Source organism: Spermophilus citellus (assembly GCF_964194105.1).
Source record: "Spermophilus citellus genome assembly, chromosome: 5".
In the NCBI taxonomy this organism is placed as follows: Eukaryota; Metazoa; Chordata; class Mammalia; order Rodentia; family Sciuridae; genus Spermophilus; species Spermophilus citellus.
Genome location: NC_138186.1, coordinates 159,014,697 through 159,032,198, shown reverse-complemented (window position 1 = coordinate 159,032,198; position 17,502 = coordinate 159,014,697). Strand labels below are relative to the sequence as shown.

The 17,502-nt window shown below is 42.3% G+C and overlaps 1 protein-coding gene across 3 annotated transcripts in view; it reads right to left on the bottom strand.

Annotated features, from left to right (window-relative positions):
• Positions 1–17,502, bottom strand: part of MTHFD1L (methylenetetrahydrofolate dehydrogenase (NADP+ dependent) 1 like) — a 191,846-nt gene that overhangs the window by 60,106 nt on the left and 114,238 nt on the right. For all 3 annotated transcript variants that reach the window (XM_081295964.1, XM_081295963.1, XM_081295965.1), the window contains 3 exons: positions 15,516–15,557; positions 14,194–14,294; positions 13,491–13,668 (listed from right to left, as the gene is read on the bottom strand). In XM_081295964.1, the coding sequence (XP_081152090.1) occupies positions 13,491–13,668; positions 14,194–14,294; positions 15,516–15,557 (321 nt within the window). The remainder of the gene's footprint in view (positions 1–13,490; positions 13,669–14,193; positions 14,295–15,515; positions 15,558–17,502) is intronic.

Sequence of the window (17,502 nt, the reverse complement as noted above, 5' to 3'; positions counted from 1 at the left end):
ATGTTCAAGACCAGCAATTTACTGAAAAACTGTATCAAAATAAAATAAAAAGGGCTAGGAACAGCTCAGTCAGTGCTGGTGCTCTTGCCTAGCAAGTGCCAGGCCCTGTGTACAAACCCCAGTGGTAGAAAAAAATTAAAAATATAAGGATGAAATATTGTACATCACTTTACTGCATACACTGAAGCAAGGGAGAGAAAGCACACGGCAAATGTGCTGTACAGGCTTTCAGTAATATTATTATTCAGTGAGGCAGTGGGGTGGAGAGAAAGAAAGGTTTCCTGTGAAGTTCACCGAAATAGATACTGCTATTCATAACACACTTCATGAAAAGAATTCACTTTTTACTGTGCTATGATTATGATTTGATAATAAGGAGTGTGATTTTTCTATTCATAATTAAGGAAAAATTCACAACTGGATGCCTCGTGAAGGATTTAGTGAGTGGGTACTTGTTTTACTCTTATTTTTAAACATGAAAACATCCTAAGAAATGTTTCTATTTTAAAATATTTTAATTTTAATAACACACACAACGTATAATTTACTACCTTAACCACTCTGAGTGCGCAGTTCAGGGGTGCTGAGTACATTCACATCTTGATACAAGCCACCCCAGAACTCTCTTCATCTAGCAAAACTGAAACTCCACCCATTGAACAGCCACTCTGGCAATCTGGCAGCTCTAGGTCCCTCCTACAAGTGGAATCACACGGGTCCCCCTGTATCTGGCTTGCCTCTGAGCACAGTGCCCTGCAGGAGCACCCGGGGCACCATGTCAGAACTGCACTCCTTGAGGGTGACTGTGCTCTGGTGCATGCACTTGGCTTGTCCATTCACCATCTGTGAATGATGCTGCTGAGAGCATGGGTTTACGAATATCCCTTTGAGCCCCAGCTTCCAACCCTTTCAAGGAAATATGCATCTTTGGTCAACACCAAAGTTACTTCCTTTCTCCTGTTTACTAGAAAGCGTTTTGAGGAGGTTCCAGGCGGAATTTATGGAGTTGTGGTTTTAGTCTCTTTAGGAGAATTGCAACCACCCACAGACAACAGAGGATCCAAACAAGATGGTCCTGGGACGACAGGAAGAGGCCAGTGTGGAAGCAAACCCTGTGTCTCTTGCTCGCTCTTGCTGCCCTGCCGAGCTCTGTGGCCAGCAGGCACTGGTGTCTAGCCCTGGCAGTGGCACTTCTGCTACCCGAACCTCAGCTTCACCATCCCTGGAGAAGAGGAAGGTGGTTCCTGGGGGCTTTAACATGTCCAGTACCATCCCCTGAGACCCTGAGAGAATGTGCCATCTGTACCCTGAGCTTGGGTCATGAGACCCTGTGTTGAATAAATAAAGTGCTTCAGCTCACAAAGGAGGAAGCCTACGTCCAAGGCTCCCCAGGGATTCCAATGATGGTGTTTCTTTTTCACTCATATGTATAAGTAAATAAATAAAAGTATCAGTTAACTTATCTTTGGGGTTTAGTGTAAAAATGAAAAACTGCCCTGATAAGGTACTTCCACTGGATGTCATCTATTTATATTGAATCAGTAGGAGAGGACTTCCTATTGACTCTCTGCTTGATTTTGGAGAGAAGCATAATTTTTTTGGGGGAAAAAAAAAGCCGAACTCAGTCCAATGATCTAAATTCCCTTGAACAGCTCTGTGGCAAGTGATACCTTGTATAGAACAAATTATGTGGTAAAATAGATTATGCGTTCTTATGCATTCATCATTGCTGGCCTGGCTCCCCCGGGCTCTGTGAACGTTGACTAACCTATTTACTCACATCTTTCATCCTGATATGCCTGGTGTCTGGAACAGTGGCCTGCACACAGTAGGCCTCCCACGAGCGTGCGCTGAACGAACAAATAACCCTAACCCTCTCAGGCAAGCACTGTCACGCTGTCGGAGCTTCGGGGACTTTGTGTATGAAGAACTTGGGAGGGAGCCGGCATGTGATGAACCAGTGTGACAGATCGGAGGGCAGGACTGAGGTCCTGCATAAACACCACTCCTGCTGCCGGAGGCCCCAGACTGCAGGGGAACCACGGAAAGCAGCAAAGGCTGGCAAGGCATCAAAGGAACCGAAAAGACCTCGAGGGAAGGACGGGAAAGGTCTCCACAAGCAAAAAAGGGAAGAGAAAGGCACGGGCCCAGGTGCAAGTGGAGCAAACAAAAGCCTATTCCGAAAACAGTAGCCGTCCTATTACATACTACACAACTGAAAACTATGGTCAACAACAGAGACCTGTGTCTAGAGTTCCTCTGAACTAAAACTATGTTAAACTTCATAGTCATCAAGAATATCACTCTAAACACTGTACATCAATTCCTTCCCAAATCTCCAAAACGTTTGTTTCCTGAAACCGAAATACTTAGAACAGAGCTGTCCGATGGGATGTTCTGCCACAATGGAAATGTCCTATGGCCCAGTAGCCACTCACCTCTTGTGGCTATTAAAGCATTTGAAACAACACCAGGGCAATGCAACTAAGAAACTGAATTCTTAATTTTATTCAGTTTAAATAGCCACATGTGGTCTTAGTGCAGCTCTGGAAAATAGTCTCTTGCACACAGTAGGCACACCATGAGTCTCTTGCACACACTAGGCACTCCATAAACATTAGCTGAGCGACACCTGAAGGTTAAGCTGGAGAATAGGATGGTCTTTGTTTTATTATACTCATGGTATATGGTGATGCAGGCTCACAGAAGCTGAGTTACTGAAAAAAAGTATATTCTGCTTTCTGAAATTATGGCTTTGCCAGTAAATGATGGAGCTGGAGAATAACATGTTAAGTGAAATAAGCCAGTCCCCCCAAACCAAAGGCTGAATGTTTTCTCTGATTTGCAGATGCTAATTCACAATAAGTGGGAGCTGCTAGGGAAGAATAGAGGTACTTTGGATTAGACTGAGGGGAATGAAGGGACGGGAGGGTTCATGGGGCTAGGGAGAATAAAGAATAAATTGGACATTATTACCTTATGTGCAAATATTATTACATGACCGGTGTGATTCTACATCATGTACAACCACAAGAATGAGAAGTTATACCCCTTTATGTTTGATGTGTCAAAATGCATTCTACTGTCATGGTTAACTAATTAGAACAAATAAAAATATTTTTTAAAAAAAGAAAGTATATTCTGCTTGAAAAGGTTTGTGAAATGCCCATGATATTTATTTTGTTTTTCCTTTTTGGTACCAGAGATTGAACCCGGGATGCTTAACCATTGAGCAACATCCCCAGTCCTTTTTTTAGATTTTATTTTGAGACAGGGTCCTGCTGAGTTGCTTAGGGCCTTGCTAAGTTGCTGAGGCTGGCTTTGAACTTGAGATCCTCCTGTCTCAGCCTCCTGAGCGGTTTGGATTATGGTGTGCACCACCATACCCGGCCCCACTGAAGTCTTTATATCAAATTATTTAAAGACCTTATTTATGAATCACTAGAATAAAACTGATCTATAAAATCCAGAGAACAGTTAACTTACGTTTTAAAATTTTTTTTTTGGTGATAAAATTATGGACCCAAAGCAAAACAAACAAAAATAAAAACAAATGTGTAATAGAACCAGAGTTCTAAAATGAAGCTGCTAAGGGATGGAGATGTAGCTCAGTGGTAGTAGACCACATGCCTAGTATGTGCCCTGGGTTCAATCATCAGTACTGGGAAAAAAAAAAGTGGAGGGGGGAATTAGAAATGGAGGCATAAAGGCTATATAATGTGATGTCTCAGCTCACCTGGAGGTTAGTGCTAAAGTCTGCAGCACTGGACATCATTAGAAGAGCCAGGAAAAAGGTGTGTCCTCTGTTATCCTTACCTGACCATCCCTTAATGAGCCCACACTGCTGCCCAGGTGCAAGAACACTGCTGTTTCTTCAGCTTGCACCAAATGAAGTGGTTGGCAGGCATCAGGACTATCTATGCTGAGTAAAAAAATACATTGTTCTTCTGTTTTCCCAAGTCCACAGAGTTGAATTCAAGTATATTAAAAGTTCTCATGCTGTGATACTGTGACAACTTATTTCTATGCCCATAAAGTGTTTAAAGGGAGGATCAATTAACAATTTTTTAGGTTGAACAGAAATCTCCAGGTACACAGTAATTATTTCAGTTTTTAGTTTATATTTTAAATGAAGCATAAGTTTTGAATAACATACAAGAACAGTTCAGCATATAGCCCGGCCTTTCCTGTAATTCAAATAAGAGTACAATTCTAAACTGTAGATGTTAATTTACACTGACCATACCCCACAGGTGCACGGGGTTGCATTACAAACATACCATCTGGTGTCCAGGGAGCAGCTCGGTCCTTGTTACTGAGAACAACAGGCCCCTGTATCCCTGACACAAAGCATACCCTTGGCTGGAAACCAACACATCTCAGCTACCAAAAGCATGTGTGCTGACTTCCCGGAGCCTTTTCCCTGAGCTTGGGTCTCCATGGGATCATTGGCCTGAGGCAGGTTGGGGACCCTGGGAGGAATTCATTCTTTTAAGGCAACTGCTGTGTGTTATGGTGATAACTGGGTCTAAGAAATGAGCTCCTAGTTAGAAAATTTGCACTTATTCTTGAGAAATGATGAAGATGATGAATTGACATGAGAGATCTTTGATTATTCAACAGAATATTACATGTCAAATAAAGGAATTGATAGGCACATGCTTTTTTAAAGATCCCACTCAGATGAAGGAAGAGGGCTGACATTGGAGGAACCCGCATGGCCTAACGAGATTCAAGTACCATTGTGATGTAGCTGCTCCTTCCTCTCTTACAAACCTGACTTAGGAACATTGGTGTGTTATCTAGGAGTGCATCGAACCAACTCAAAATGAGTTTCCCAAGGTCCAAGTGGTTTAACATATGTGCTACCTTTACTGTTTATACCTGCAATAATACTTAAGTAATGTTGTTCACGAACTTGCTTTCAGTTTGAGATAATGAACAGTCTCACAATGAGACTACAATGGTCTCATCTAAATTTAAGAAAGTCTGCAGATGGATGGGGTGGGAGGAGTAAAGACAGCTGTCTATCTTGTGGTACGACTCTGATAGCTCATTTTAGATTCTGACAAAATTTTAGAGGAAATAATGCATTTCTAGAAACTTTCATCACCCTGACATTCCATTTTTCATGGTGCATTTAAATGAATTTTTAAGGATCCTTGTGATGTGTAAAAGAATCTCATCAGGTGCTGTTTTGACCATATGGGAAACAAAGCTGGGGCAGGCTCTGTGGGAACCACACAGGTGAGCAGGATGCTCTGCAAGTTGGCTGGTTCTCTGGGAGACTCAGTTCTCCTGGGACTCTCCCTCTAACCCAGAAGGATAAGGGACTTGGCAGGCTGCGTGGGATGAGAGAACCCAGAGGCCAGTGTTGGGGAAGAACGTAGCAGTGAAACACATCTGAGGAGTGTCTGCAGAAAGTCTGGGCTAGCAGGAGGTGATGTGGGATTCGGAGTAGAGAGTCCTGGAAGGAGGCTTATGAGGGGCTGCAGCAGTTGAGGCTGGATGACCGAAGGTCTTTAAAGGCAGCTCAGTCCTAACTAAGAAGCAAGACATTACAGGGTGGAGGCAAGGGAGATTTATGAATAAGATGCTCACTGACTGGACAGTGTGAGGGGCAGCTCTCCATGGAACACCCCAATACTCCTGTGCACAAAGAAGAGAGCTAGAGAGAGCTGGCAGGCCCAGGGCAACCACGAGTGAGTGGCCAGTGGGAAGGACAGAGCAGGAGACCATTGTGTAGGGACAGGAACGACACAAAGAAGGGGTATGTGTCCTTTCCCCTAGAGGGCTTTAAAAAATTACTATGAAATATAAGAGACACACACAGAGATTTAAAAAAAAAAAAACTACATTAAGTTTTAAAATTCTATTGACTCAACAATGTGAATGTACTTAGTGCCACAGAACTGTACGCTTAAAAGTGGTTAAGATGAGGCTGGGGAGGTGGCTTAGTGGTCAAATTCTTGCCTACCATGTGTGAGGCCCTGGGCTCCATTTCTAGTATCGGAAAAAAAAAAAGTTGAAGTGGGAAATTTTATGTTATGAACATTTTTACCACAATAAAAAAATCCCACTGTATATACATGGATATAAACATACATACATTTATTTATTTAAAAATTGAGGCTCTGGTTGCAAATGCCTTAAGTCTAATTAAAAGGAAATTCAAAACCTCAATGTCTGTTCAAATTCGAATCTTTAAAGAAATATGAAATCATTTCTCAATAACCAACCAAACCAAATCAAAACAGAACATGCCCTTCCTTTAAAAAGACCAGCAGGGGAGAAACCACCCTTAATGGAGGGGATGGGAGAGTGTCAGGTTCAGATCTCGGAGGCCAGCTGCTGCCTTCAGGGTGTCCCTTCTAGTCCCCACTGCGATCAAGAGGATGGCTCCATACAAGTGACAGGAAAGACCTTTTAACAAAACAAACATGATTCTTTCTTGCAGTCAACGTTACACCTCAAAACGTTTACAAGGTTAGAGGAAGGATATGGAGATGATTTTCAACCTCAGCAAACAGTTCACGAACAACATTCAGACTCTGAATTTCAAGTCAAGTTTTCAGTGTCAAACCTCCTACTTTGCAAAAATGACTCTTTTCATGACATCATGAATGACTCCCAATTCTCAACCAGAAGCAAAAACAATGTATATCTTGGTTTAATTGCCCTTTTATCATGATACATTAGAAACTCTGGTTTTTGCTGGGCACAGTGGCACGTCCCAGCGACTTCGGAGGCTAAGGCAGTAGGATCCCAATTTCAAGGCCAGCCTCAGAAACTTAGTGAGATACTGGCTCAAAAGAAAAGAAATAGAGCTGGGGATGTAACTCAGTGGTAGAGCATTCCTGGGTTTACTCCCCAGTACTAGGGTGTTGAGGGAAAGAAAGTCTGCTTTCTTCTGTGAACTCTAAGGGACATACTAGGCTTCTAATGCCTAGTTTTAACCCACTAAAAAAAAAGAAAACAAACATACCTAGAGTTTGATAAAGTTACTCTAAGTTACTCTTTTTTTTTTTTTTTTTTTTGAACTGGGATTTAACTACCAGTCTTTCTAATTTTTTTATTTTGGGACAGGGTCTTGCTAAATTGCTGAGACTGGCCTTGAACTTGCTATTCTCCTGCCTCAGCTTCCTGAGTCCCTGGGATTACAGGTGTGTGTCATTGTGCCCAGCTGCAAGAAAATTCTTGGGAGGTCAATTCAGGAGGTTTGTTCTCTTTGTGAGGTGAACATGATGGGAAAGAGAGTTAACGTGGATCGTCAGCTCTTATGCTGTAGCATTAAACCTGAGATATCATCTATCTATCTATTTATTTATTTAATTTTAATTTAATTTTTTAAATTAAAAAAAAATTTGAGACAGGGTCTCACTAAATTGCTGAGGCTGGCTTTGAGCTTTCAGTCCTCCTGTGAAGGTGGTGTCAACGACAGATGCTGCTACATAGTGGGAGAAGCTGAAGCTCAGAGATGAGTCAGTTTGTCTAAATTTATATCCATAGTAGAAGGAAGGCCTGGGCAAAATTGGAAGACCCCCAGGCTTCAGCCTTCTCATTATAATATGCATCGAGTCTCCATCTGTTATGGGGCAAGTCCATCACCTTCCCAGCCTTTTTTTCAGTCCTGGGAAAGGAGCCCAGGACCTCAGGCATGCGAGGCAAGTGCTCTATCACTGAGCTACACCCCCAGCTCTACCTTCCCATCTACAATGCAGAGCTGAGCCCACATCCCAGATGGATTTGGTAAGATATGCCAGAAAAAATGTCTGGAAGAGGGAATTCTGAGCTGATGAGATATAAATGCATAACTAGTTTTTCTCTCTGCTGTGAAATGTCCCTCTATACTTGCAGATACGGAGACCCTATATTAGTCAACAGGAAAGATGCAACGGTCAGTAGTAAAACTGGAGAAGCCAAAGAGAAGTTGGTTTGGGGAGGACTTTTATCAGTTTCTTAAAAGGGTCTGTGATCTCTTAAAGGGTTGCAAGGAAACGATCTACTGTGTTCCAAATTTAAATACATTAATTTTCACATGATAGTCTTCTTTTGGGCAACTAGGCCACTGCATCTCATTTTGTATTTTTGAAGTTTTATTCTGAATTAATTAGCTGCTGCCTCATGAACTATATAATCAGAAGTTGCCTATTCTTGAATTAGAAGCTACTCAGGTAAAAATGATGCAGAATAGTTCTCCAGGTAACAGCAGCTGCTTAACTCAAGTTTCTATAAAGCTCAGCAAGGGCTCCCAAGTCATAGGGCAGATTGTTTTTTGCTTTAATTGTGGGTTTGTTGTCAGAAAGCCTGGCATGCTGCATCTGGCCCTCAGTATCCCTGGGCGCTGGTTGCTTCCACTTCTCTCTAGCTGTTCCTCTTTCCTCTTAGGGTTTGGGGACAATTTCTACTTTGTACACAAAAGCAATCAGGCCCCGGACTGGGATGATAGCTCAGTGGAAGAGTGCTAGCATGTGAGAGGCACTGGGTTCGATCTTCAACACCACATAAAAATAAATATAAATAAATAAAGGTATTGTGTCCATCTACAAATAAGAATAAATAAATAAATAAATAAAAGCAATCAGGCCCAAGTTCCAGGGCTACTTCACATTTCCTAAAATGATCTCAGGTTTCTTCCTCTTGTAACACAAGACTGAGCTGGGAATGGAGCAGGAGATAAGATGCCAACAATCCTGTACAGAATACAGGTGTCCTTCCTGATCTACAGGTTTTGCATTGGCAGTCCAATGATTGAAAATATGTGGGAAAAAATTATATGCATTTCTGAACATGTGCGAACTTTCCCTTTGTCATCATTCCCTGGGCTATACAGTATGACAACCTTTTATTTATTTTTTTGATACTGGGGATTGAACCTGGGGCACTCTACCACTACTATATCCCCAGTCCTTTTTATTTTTTTATTTTGAGACAGGGTTTTGCTGAGTTGCTAAGGCTGGCCTCAAACTTGTGATCCTCCTGCCTCAGCCTCTTGAGTCTGCTGGGATTATAGGCTCCTGGCTGGCCAGTATAACTATTCTTAACATGGTGTTTACATTGTATTAGATATTTAAGTAATCCAGAGAGTATTTAAAGTACATAGGAGGATGTGTGTAGGTTATATGCAAATCCTATGCCATTTTCTTTAGGGACTTGAGCATCTGCAGATTTTGATATCCTTTGAGAGTCCTGGAGCTAATTCCCATGAATGCTGAGGGACGATTCTACATTACTGGGGAAATAAACTCCAGCGAGGTGGCAAAAGGCACACAGGAATCCAGTTTGTACACAAAAGCAGAGGTAGGAGGGAGACTTACCCCCAAACATTTATAACTTCTTTGTTCTGGAGAGCTACCCTCTACCTATCTAGCTGCTTAGCATCAAAGGTTTGATTGTGGTGGGGGGGGGAGGGTCCAGGAAACCATAATTTAATCCATTGTTTAACCAGGACTGAATAATGCAAGAAATCAAGGGAAAAACTTCTGAGCTCCCTCACTGACTGCACCATTGAATTCGGACTTCTATATGGTTACAGACACAGTGACAAATGGCCTCACATTATCTGGAATCTTCTTCCAGATGAGGCGCTCAGCTGTCAGGGATACAGCAAAGGGGGCAGGAGCTCCAATTGCTCTTTGCATATGCTACCCTGGTGCCAAGGCTGAGCCGCTGACTTCCTTGCTATTGAATCCAAGGCCTCCGTTGTAAGGCAAGGAGAGGGGGCAGGCAGAGGGACCAAGAGCCCTGGCCTTCAGGCCACCTATCGGACGTGGGACTTTAGACCTTGTTATTAAACCTTTGCCCCTGTCCCCAGCAGAACAGATATTTTACAGTATGATCCCAAGAGGAGTGGGAATTCAGAGGTGAAGATGGTGCAGGGTCTCAGGGAGCAGGAAGAAGCTGGAGTTTGCTTTTTGATCTGTGCTGCACAGTGTGGTGAGTGTAGCCAATACTGAGCACTGTGCTTTTCAATAGCCCTCAGAGTAAACTTCAGATGTCCTCACCACAAAAAAGGTTAAACATTTGGGGTGTGGACTGGTTACTGAGCTTGATTTCACTTTGTATTTTGGGATCAAAGCAATCACTTTGTTCACTATAAATATACACAACTACAGTTTTTCAAAATATAATGATAATAAATGGAATGTAGAAAAAAATTAAAACATCAGTGGAAAGGAAAAGGGCTCCTCTTAGGGTTAGTGCATGTCTGAGCCCAGCTCAGAAACCTTTCCTCTGTTACTGATCTTCTTTTTGCTGGATTGTTTGCCTCAAAGAGAACCACACTGTGTGAAATTACTCATTTTAAAACTGCTTTTAAATGATATATTTCTCTGATATAAGGGGGGTGACACAAAGTGGGGTAGGGAGGGAGAGCATGGGAGGAAAATTACCTCTAGATAGGGAATCGGGGTGGGAGGGAAAGGGAGGGAGAAGGGGAATAGCATGGATGGTGGAAGGAGACGGTCATCATTATCCAGAGAGTTTAAAGTACATACATGTATGAAGATGTGAATTTGGTGTCGACATACCTTATATACAAACAGAGATATGAAAAATTGTGGTATATATGTGTATTAAGAATTGTAATTCAATAAAAAAGAGTATATATAAAAAATAAAATAAAATCTTCACAGTTAAAAAAATAATAAACTGCTTTTGCCACTTGGGGTGGGGCTGTTCCAATTACGTGGTGATGGGTCTGAGACGCTCACGGAGGAACATGGAAGTGGGTGTTCTGACAGTGATCTGTGTAGAATGTTCTGGGAGTCTGCTAGGTGTGGTCGACACGCCGGTACAGAAACCAAGGATCACCTCAGCACCAAAGCACAGAAACACAGGGTCACCACCACCACCCACCACTGAGGTGGCTTTGGCCCCTCTATTTTATGCTCAGCATCTCCAGTGTCAGAGAACTCCTAGCTTCCGGTTAGGGTATTTTTCTTTATGCTGACCCCAGATCTCCTCTCCTTGTTGATCTTGACCACTTCTGAAACCAAGAACACTCTAGCCCTTCAGTCACCAAATAGCTTTTCCACGCGACAAACCTTTTCTGTACTAACCATCCCAATTCATTCCCAAAGCCCTTCATTCCATAAGCTTGTTCTGAGTACCAAAGATGTCCCTAAGTTGGCAGGATTCTGTCATCCTTTGATAATTTTTTTTTTTTTAAACTTTGTAGTACCGTGGATGAAAACCCAGGGGCACTCTACCAGTGAGTTGCATCTTCAGCTCTTTTTTGGAGACAGGACCTAGAACTTCCATCCTCCTGCCTCTGCCTCCCGAGTAGCTGAAGTCAAAGGTGTGCACACTGGGCCCAGCACTGTGTCCTTACTGTTAAGCTGCGTCTCCGTGTCACTGCCCTGGTAGCTCTGTCTCCCCACCCTTCCCTCACGCTCACACCTGACGCGGCCCTGGGCTCTGAACAACAGGGCCAGGTAACACTCTGTCATTCCGGCTCTTCTCCCAGCCTTGCTTCTTTCTGGCTGTGGGTCAAGGGGCAGATTCCTCATCTGCTTATGCTTCAGCTTTTTATCCACAGAATGGAAAGATTTCATCAGTTCTGGCCTAAAGGGATGTCAGAACAAAAGAAGTGGACATATGCAATGTGTCCACAGAGTGTCCCACAGAGAGCTTGCTTCAGGGCAGCCTCAGCAAGAGGTTAACCTCGAGCTCTTGCTGATGTAGCTGGGAGCTTAGAGAAAATGTTGCAACGCCCTCTTCAATTGCTTTTTTTCTTTTCCCCTTCTGCTTCACTTATAATGTTGATTTATGTGAGCAGGAGAGGGGAGTGATGTAACCCTCGATGACATCTGAGACACAAATGGAATGTGAGGGGGAAGCAGGAAGGGGCGAAGCAGCTGTTGGCTTGAGGGCTGAGCTCTCTGGCAGTCATGGACGTCCTCTGAGGACAAATCCACTGGCCAGGACAAGACTCACGAAATGCAGAATGGAGACGTGAAGTGGTTCCCAGGATAAACTGAGGAAGAGAGCGAGGACGGGGAAATTCAGATTTCCTGACTTAATGCCGGTAGTCTTGATGTATTAAAAACCTACTAGAGGGGCTGGGGTTGTGGCTCAGTGGTAGAGCACTTGCCTAGCACGTGTGAAGCACTGGGTTTGATCCTCAGCACCACATAAATATAAATAAATAAAGGTTTTGTGTCCATTTACAACTAAAAATATTTTAAAAAATACTAGAAAATCCAGCAATCTGAGTGTATAGCCAAAAGAAATGAAAAGAAGATCTTGGAGATCTTTTGATGTATGCTCACAGGCTACTATTTTTTCTTCAGTGCTGGCGATTGAATCCAGGGCTCTACCACTGAGCTATATCTTCAGGTCTTTTATTTTTTGTTTTGAAACAAGGTCTTACTAAATTGTCCAGATTGGCCTCGAACTTGTGATTCTCTTGCCTCAGCCTCTTAAAAAGCTAGGATTACAGGTGTGCAACACCATGCCCTGCTGCTGAAATGCTTTGAACATAGATGTTTAGAGCAGCATAGTTTACAATAGCCATGAAGAGGAAATAACCTAAGTGCCCATCAATAGATGACTGCATTAGCAAAATGTGTTGTGCACATACAACAGAATATAATTCAGCCCTAAAGAGAAAGGCAACTTCAACACATGCTACAATATGCATGAATATTATGCTAAGTGAAATAAGCTAGACACAAAAAGACTAAAACTGTGTGATTCCCTTATATTAGAGGTAGGTAAAGAAATCAAACCCACAGAGACAGAAGGTGGAATGGTGACATCCAGGGGCCATGGGGAGTTGATAGGTGCACTCAGAGTTTCAGTTTTGCAAGATAAAAACCAATCCTGGAGATTGGTTGCACGACAGTGTGAATGCACTTAATATTGCTGAACTGTGTGCTTAAAAGTCGTTAAGATGGTAAACTTCGTTATGTGTATTTTATTTCAATGGGAGAAACACACACACACACACACACACACACACACACACACACACACACAATTTAGTTAAAGAAAACCAGGAGGGAATGTACCACACTAGAAACTGACACAGAATATGCCTCTCATGATTTCACAAGCCATGTGAAATTGCTCAAAACTCTCATTCCCAGGCAGTCAGTCAGTCCCCAGGGCACTGGCTGTGGAACCCTGCTCTCCAATGCACCTCTTCCCCGGGCCTGCTGTTTAGGGGCAGAGAATGGGCTTCAGGAGCACAGGTTGTGGGGACTGGGGTCTGCCCTGGGCACAGGGACCTGGTCAGATGGCTTAATGTCTTTGATCTTCAGCTGCCACCCTCCTTTTTAAATTTAGTGCTGGGGATTGAACACAGGGCCTCATGCATGCTGGGCAAATGGTGTACCACCGAGTGACATCCCTAGCTCTCTGTTTTTTTCTGCAGGGCTGCCCTGAGAACCTGGGACGACCCAGGTAAGCAAAGTTCCCAGCCCTGGCTGAGGCACGAAATGAGAAGCACTGTTCCCTCTGCTGGAGCCCTCACGATTACGTCTTACCTGAACGTCATACAGGAACTGGAAATGGCTTCCTTTATTCGCAGCTTCTCTCACCGCCCGAGCCAGGTCCACCGACCCTTTTCCACCAACCGACCAGTGATAGCAGGGGACCGCATCAAAGGCGCCAGCCCGCTTGGCCAGCTCACACACCAAGTCAATCTCGGCGCGGGTGTCGGTCCTGGTGATGAAAATCTTTGTGGTTTTGCATCTGTATTCACTTAGCGATGTTTTAAAAGAAAGACTAACCGTTTATACTCGACTTCGCTCCCTAACACCGAGTATATTTTAAACATCAAAAGTGGTCACATCATGTTTAAATAAATCAGACTTCAAGAAAAGCATGGGGGAAAAAAAAACACCCCTAACACGACACAAATATTTCAAGTTGTTAAGGGTTTTTATAGAGAAAATTCCATAACGTCTCTCTGTGATCACCCAGTCTTTAGCCAGAAATGGTTGGTGGAATTAAAGTGAACAAACAAAAAGTCAAGGAAATGGAATCACTATATATATATTTCATTTCCTTAATAATATTTTGAGGACACACTGGCTAAACTGAAATCAAACTAAACAAACACAGAGAGCGCTGAGCATTTCTGTGAACTTTTAGATAAAACTGTGAAAGACCAAATACCCTCAAATCAAAGTTTAGTGCACAGGGGTCCCCGTGATAGCACCCCTTAAAGCAAGAGACTTGACTTACTTGAAGACATTCAGTGCCACCACGACAGGCACCCCAAAGAGCTGAGCGATCTGAATTTGCTTCTGGAGGTTACAGCAGCCGTCGGCCACTAGCTGGATGTTCTGTGAGGGGTAAAGTGAGCCCGGTGTCACTTGCCATCAAACCTCCTGACCAAACTGGCCGCGGAACACTGGCAGCCTTTGCTTACAAATCTCCTCACTTTATTGTCCTAGAAGCTTTTAAAGAAGACCCTGGGTCATGTTTTGCCTCCAAGGAAAATGGGTGCAGAAGGAAGAGTTTCATTTGCAAAATAATTTACGAAATCATTTTGGGTCCATCCAATGACATATTTGGGTCTCTGGACTCACACCTTTTTCTGTTGATGACTGGCTGCCAGGGCCTATGCAGCATGCTCATGCTCTGCAGGCTGGTGGACAAAAGGCACAGGACCCTGGGATGGTGAGGAGCCCTGTCCATCTATTCCTGGCTGAAATCCCTGGTGCCATTTGAGGGAACTGAAAGGTACCATTACCAGAAAATCAGTCAATTTATGGAGGAGTCAAGTGGCTTCTGCTAAGTCATAAAGCTAACTGCATTATCTTCCAGAAGTCCGTTGTCTTCTATGCTAAAAGAAGACATGGATATAAGCTTCATATTTATTTCTGTCCTGGAGACCTCGAGGTCTGGTGGCTCAAACAGCTCTCCTGGGAGTATAGTAAATAACTCTACAGCCACGTTTCCTTGACATTTAAGTATTAGCCCTTCTAATTATTATTATTATTTTTTTAAGTAGTGGGGATTAAACCCAGGGGTGCTTACCACTGAGCTACATTCCCAGCCCTTTTAAATTTTTATTTATAGTCAAGGTCTTGCTAAGTTACTTATGACCTCCCTAAATTGCTGAGGCTGGCCTTAACTTGTGATCCTTCTGAGTTGCTGGGAATACAGGCGTGCAAACTAAATAGATTTTATCCCTTTATCCCACCCATTTCCTTCTGGATTCTTAGAAAAACATATTTAATAAAAATTGTTTTTACTAGGAATTGAATCCAGGGATGCCACACCACGAGCTATATCCCAAGTCCTTTTTTAAGTTTTTTTTTTTTTTTTTTAAATTTTGAGACAAGGTGTCACTAAATTGCTGAGGCTGGCCTTGAATCAGAGAACCTCCTCCCTCAGCCTTTGCAGTTGCTGGGATCATAGGTGTATGCCACCGTGTCCGGCAGAACACACATTTTAAGAGGCCACTGGTGGCAGACACATTCACAAATGGTCAACTATAAGCCAGTGATGAACTGGACTCGAATGCCCTTCCAAATAAATATCCAAAGAGTCCTTCTTACCTCCTCTGTATATTCTTTCTTTAGAGGGACACCAGCAGTTACCTGAAATAAAAAGAGGCAAAAACTAAGAGTAATCCCATAGAAATCCTTTCTCTAATCAATAAAGTTCACAAATCAGTCACTTTTGGGATGGTGGCCCTATGTTAAACCAGACATTGTCAGCTTTGGCAAACTGTGGTCTTGTTTTGGGAAGCTTTTAAAACCATTGCAGTCTGGGCTCCCACAGACCGAAGCAATCAGGACCCCGGGAATGATCCTATTTGAACCAATGCTGAGAACTTTTGTACTGTTGACCATAATGCTAACACAAAATGGTTTATATAGGGTGATTTATATAGGGTGCAGCATCATTCTAAATCATTTTAAAGTAAGTGCTATTGTTTTTTCATTTTTTGGACGAGTATCTTACAATGCCCCACGGTGTTGTCAGGGAGGATGGTGTTTGACCAATTTATTATTGGTCATATTAAAGACATAGATTAAATTGGTTATTAATACACATTTAAGAATAGAAAACCTAAATAGTTCTATATTCATTAAAAAATTATGTTTGGAGTTAAAAAAAATTCTACCCCACCACTCTCACCAACGAGGAACAAGCCCAGACAGGTTTACAACTTTGAATAAAGCAAATACTCTAATGTTACACAAATCCTTGCAGGGTATAGAATAAAAGAAAGAACTCTCCTCAATTTTTTATTCTATGTGCTAACATCTCAAATAGATATAAAAATTATACTCAAAATGTTAGCAAACCAATTAGCAAATTCAGTTATTCTTAAAAAAGATAATATATAACCAAATTGGATTTATTCCAGGAATGTAACGCTCATTTAGTTTTTTCTTTTTTGGAGGTACTGCGGATGGTACCTAGGGGTGCTCTGGTGGGATACATCCCCTACCCTTTTTAGTTTATTTTGAGACAAGGTCTTGCTAAATTGCCAAGGCTGGCCTCAATTTGCAATCCTCCCACCTCAGCTCCTGAGTAGCTGGGATTACAGGCGTGCACCACTAGGCCTGGCTTCATTTGTATTTGAAAGTAATTTAAGTAACAACATTAAGGAGAAAAACTAAATCTTTGCATAGCTGAAAAAAAATTCAACATCTATTTATATAACAACTTGGCAAACTAAGAATAGAAGGTAATCTCCTCAATTTTACTAAAAATCTGTACAAATGCCATACTTAGTGATGAGCTATTAAAAGTGCCTCCTTTAAGATCAGGAATAAGAACAGGATGCCTGCCATCACCGCTCCATCCAACACAGTACTGTGATTAGGAAGTTGGGGTACGTGACAAGAAATGAAGCATAAAGACTGCAAAGGAAGAAAGAAACCTGTTGCTATTTTCAGAAAAGTCTGCTGACACAGAACTCCCCCAAAGTATCTATAGCGAACATAGTACAACTATTAAGAGAATTTAGACAGGCTGTGGGATATAAAAGTAATTTATAAAAATAGAAATAATCTGTTAAGTTTCTTAAAAATATAAAACATATAGGAACAAATCTATAAAAAAAGTGGCAGGCCTTTATTGAACAATCTGTAACTTTTGTTTATAGTTAACTGTTATTTATGGGGTAACCTTTATATAACATATAGCCCGCCTCCTTTCCGTAGCTGCAGCACTGGGGATTGAACCCAGGGCCTTGTGCAAGCTAGGCAAGAGCTCTACCACTGCTCTATGTCCCCTGCTCCATTAACATTTAAAAGGTTTAAATCCATGAAGAGATGTTCAATATCCTTGGATATAAAGCTACAAAATCTCTCCCACATCCTTGATGGATTTAATGCCATCTCAACAAAAATCTCCCCCAAATTCTTTGTTGGACCTAATGAGTTAATCCTAAAATGCATTTGGAAATCAAAAGGGGGACTAATAGGCTAGGCAGCCATGAAGCAATAGGAGAGGGCCTTGGCCTACAGGTATTCATGTGGCATATCAAGGACCAGAACAACTGAAGGCAGAGCCAGAGGAACCTAACAA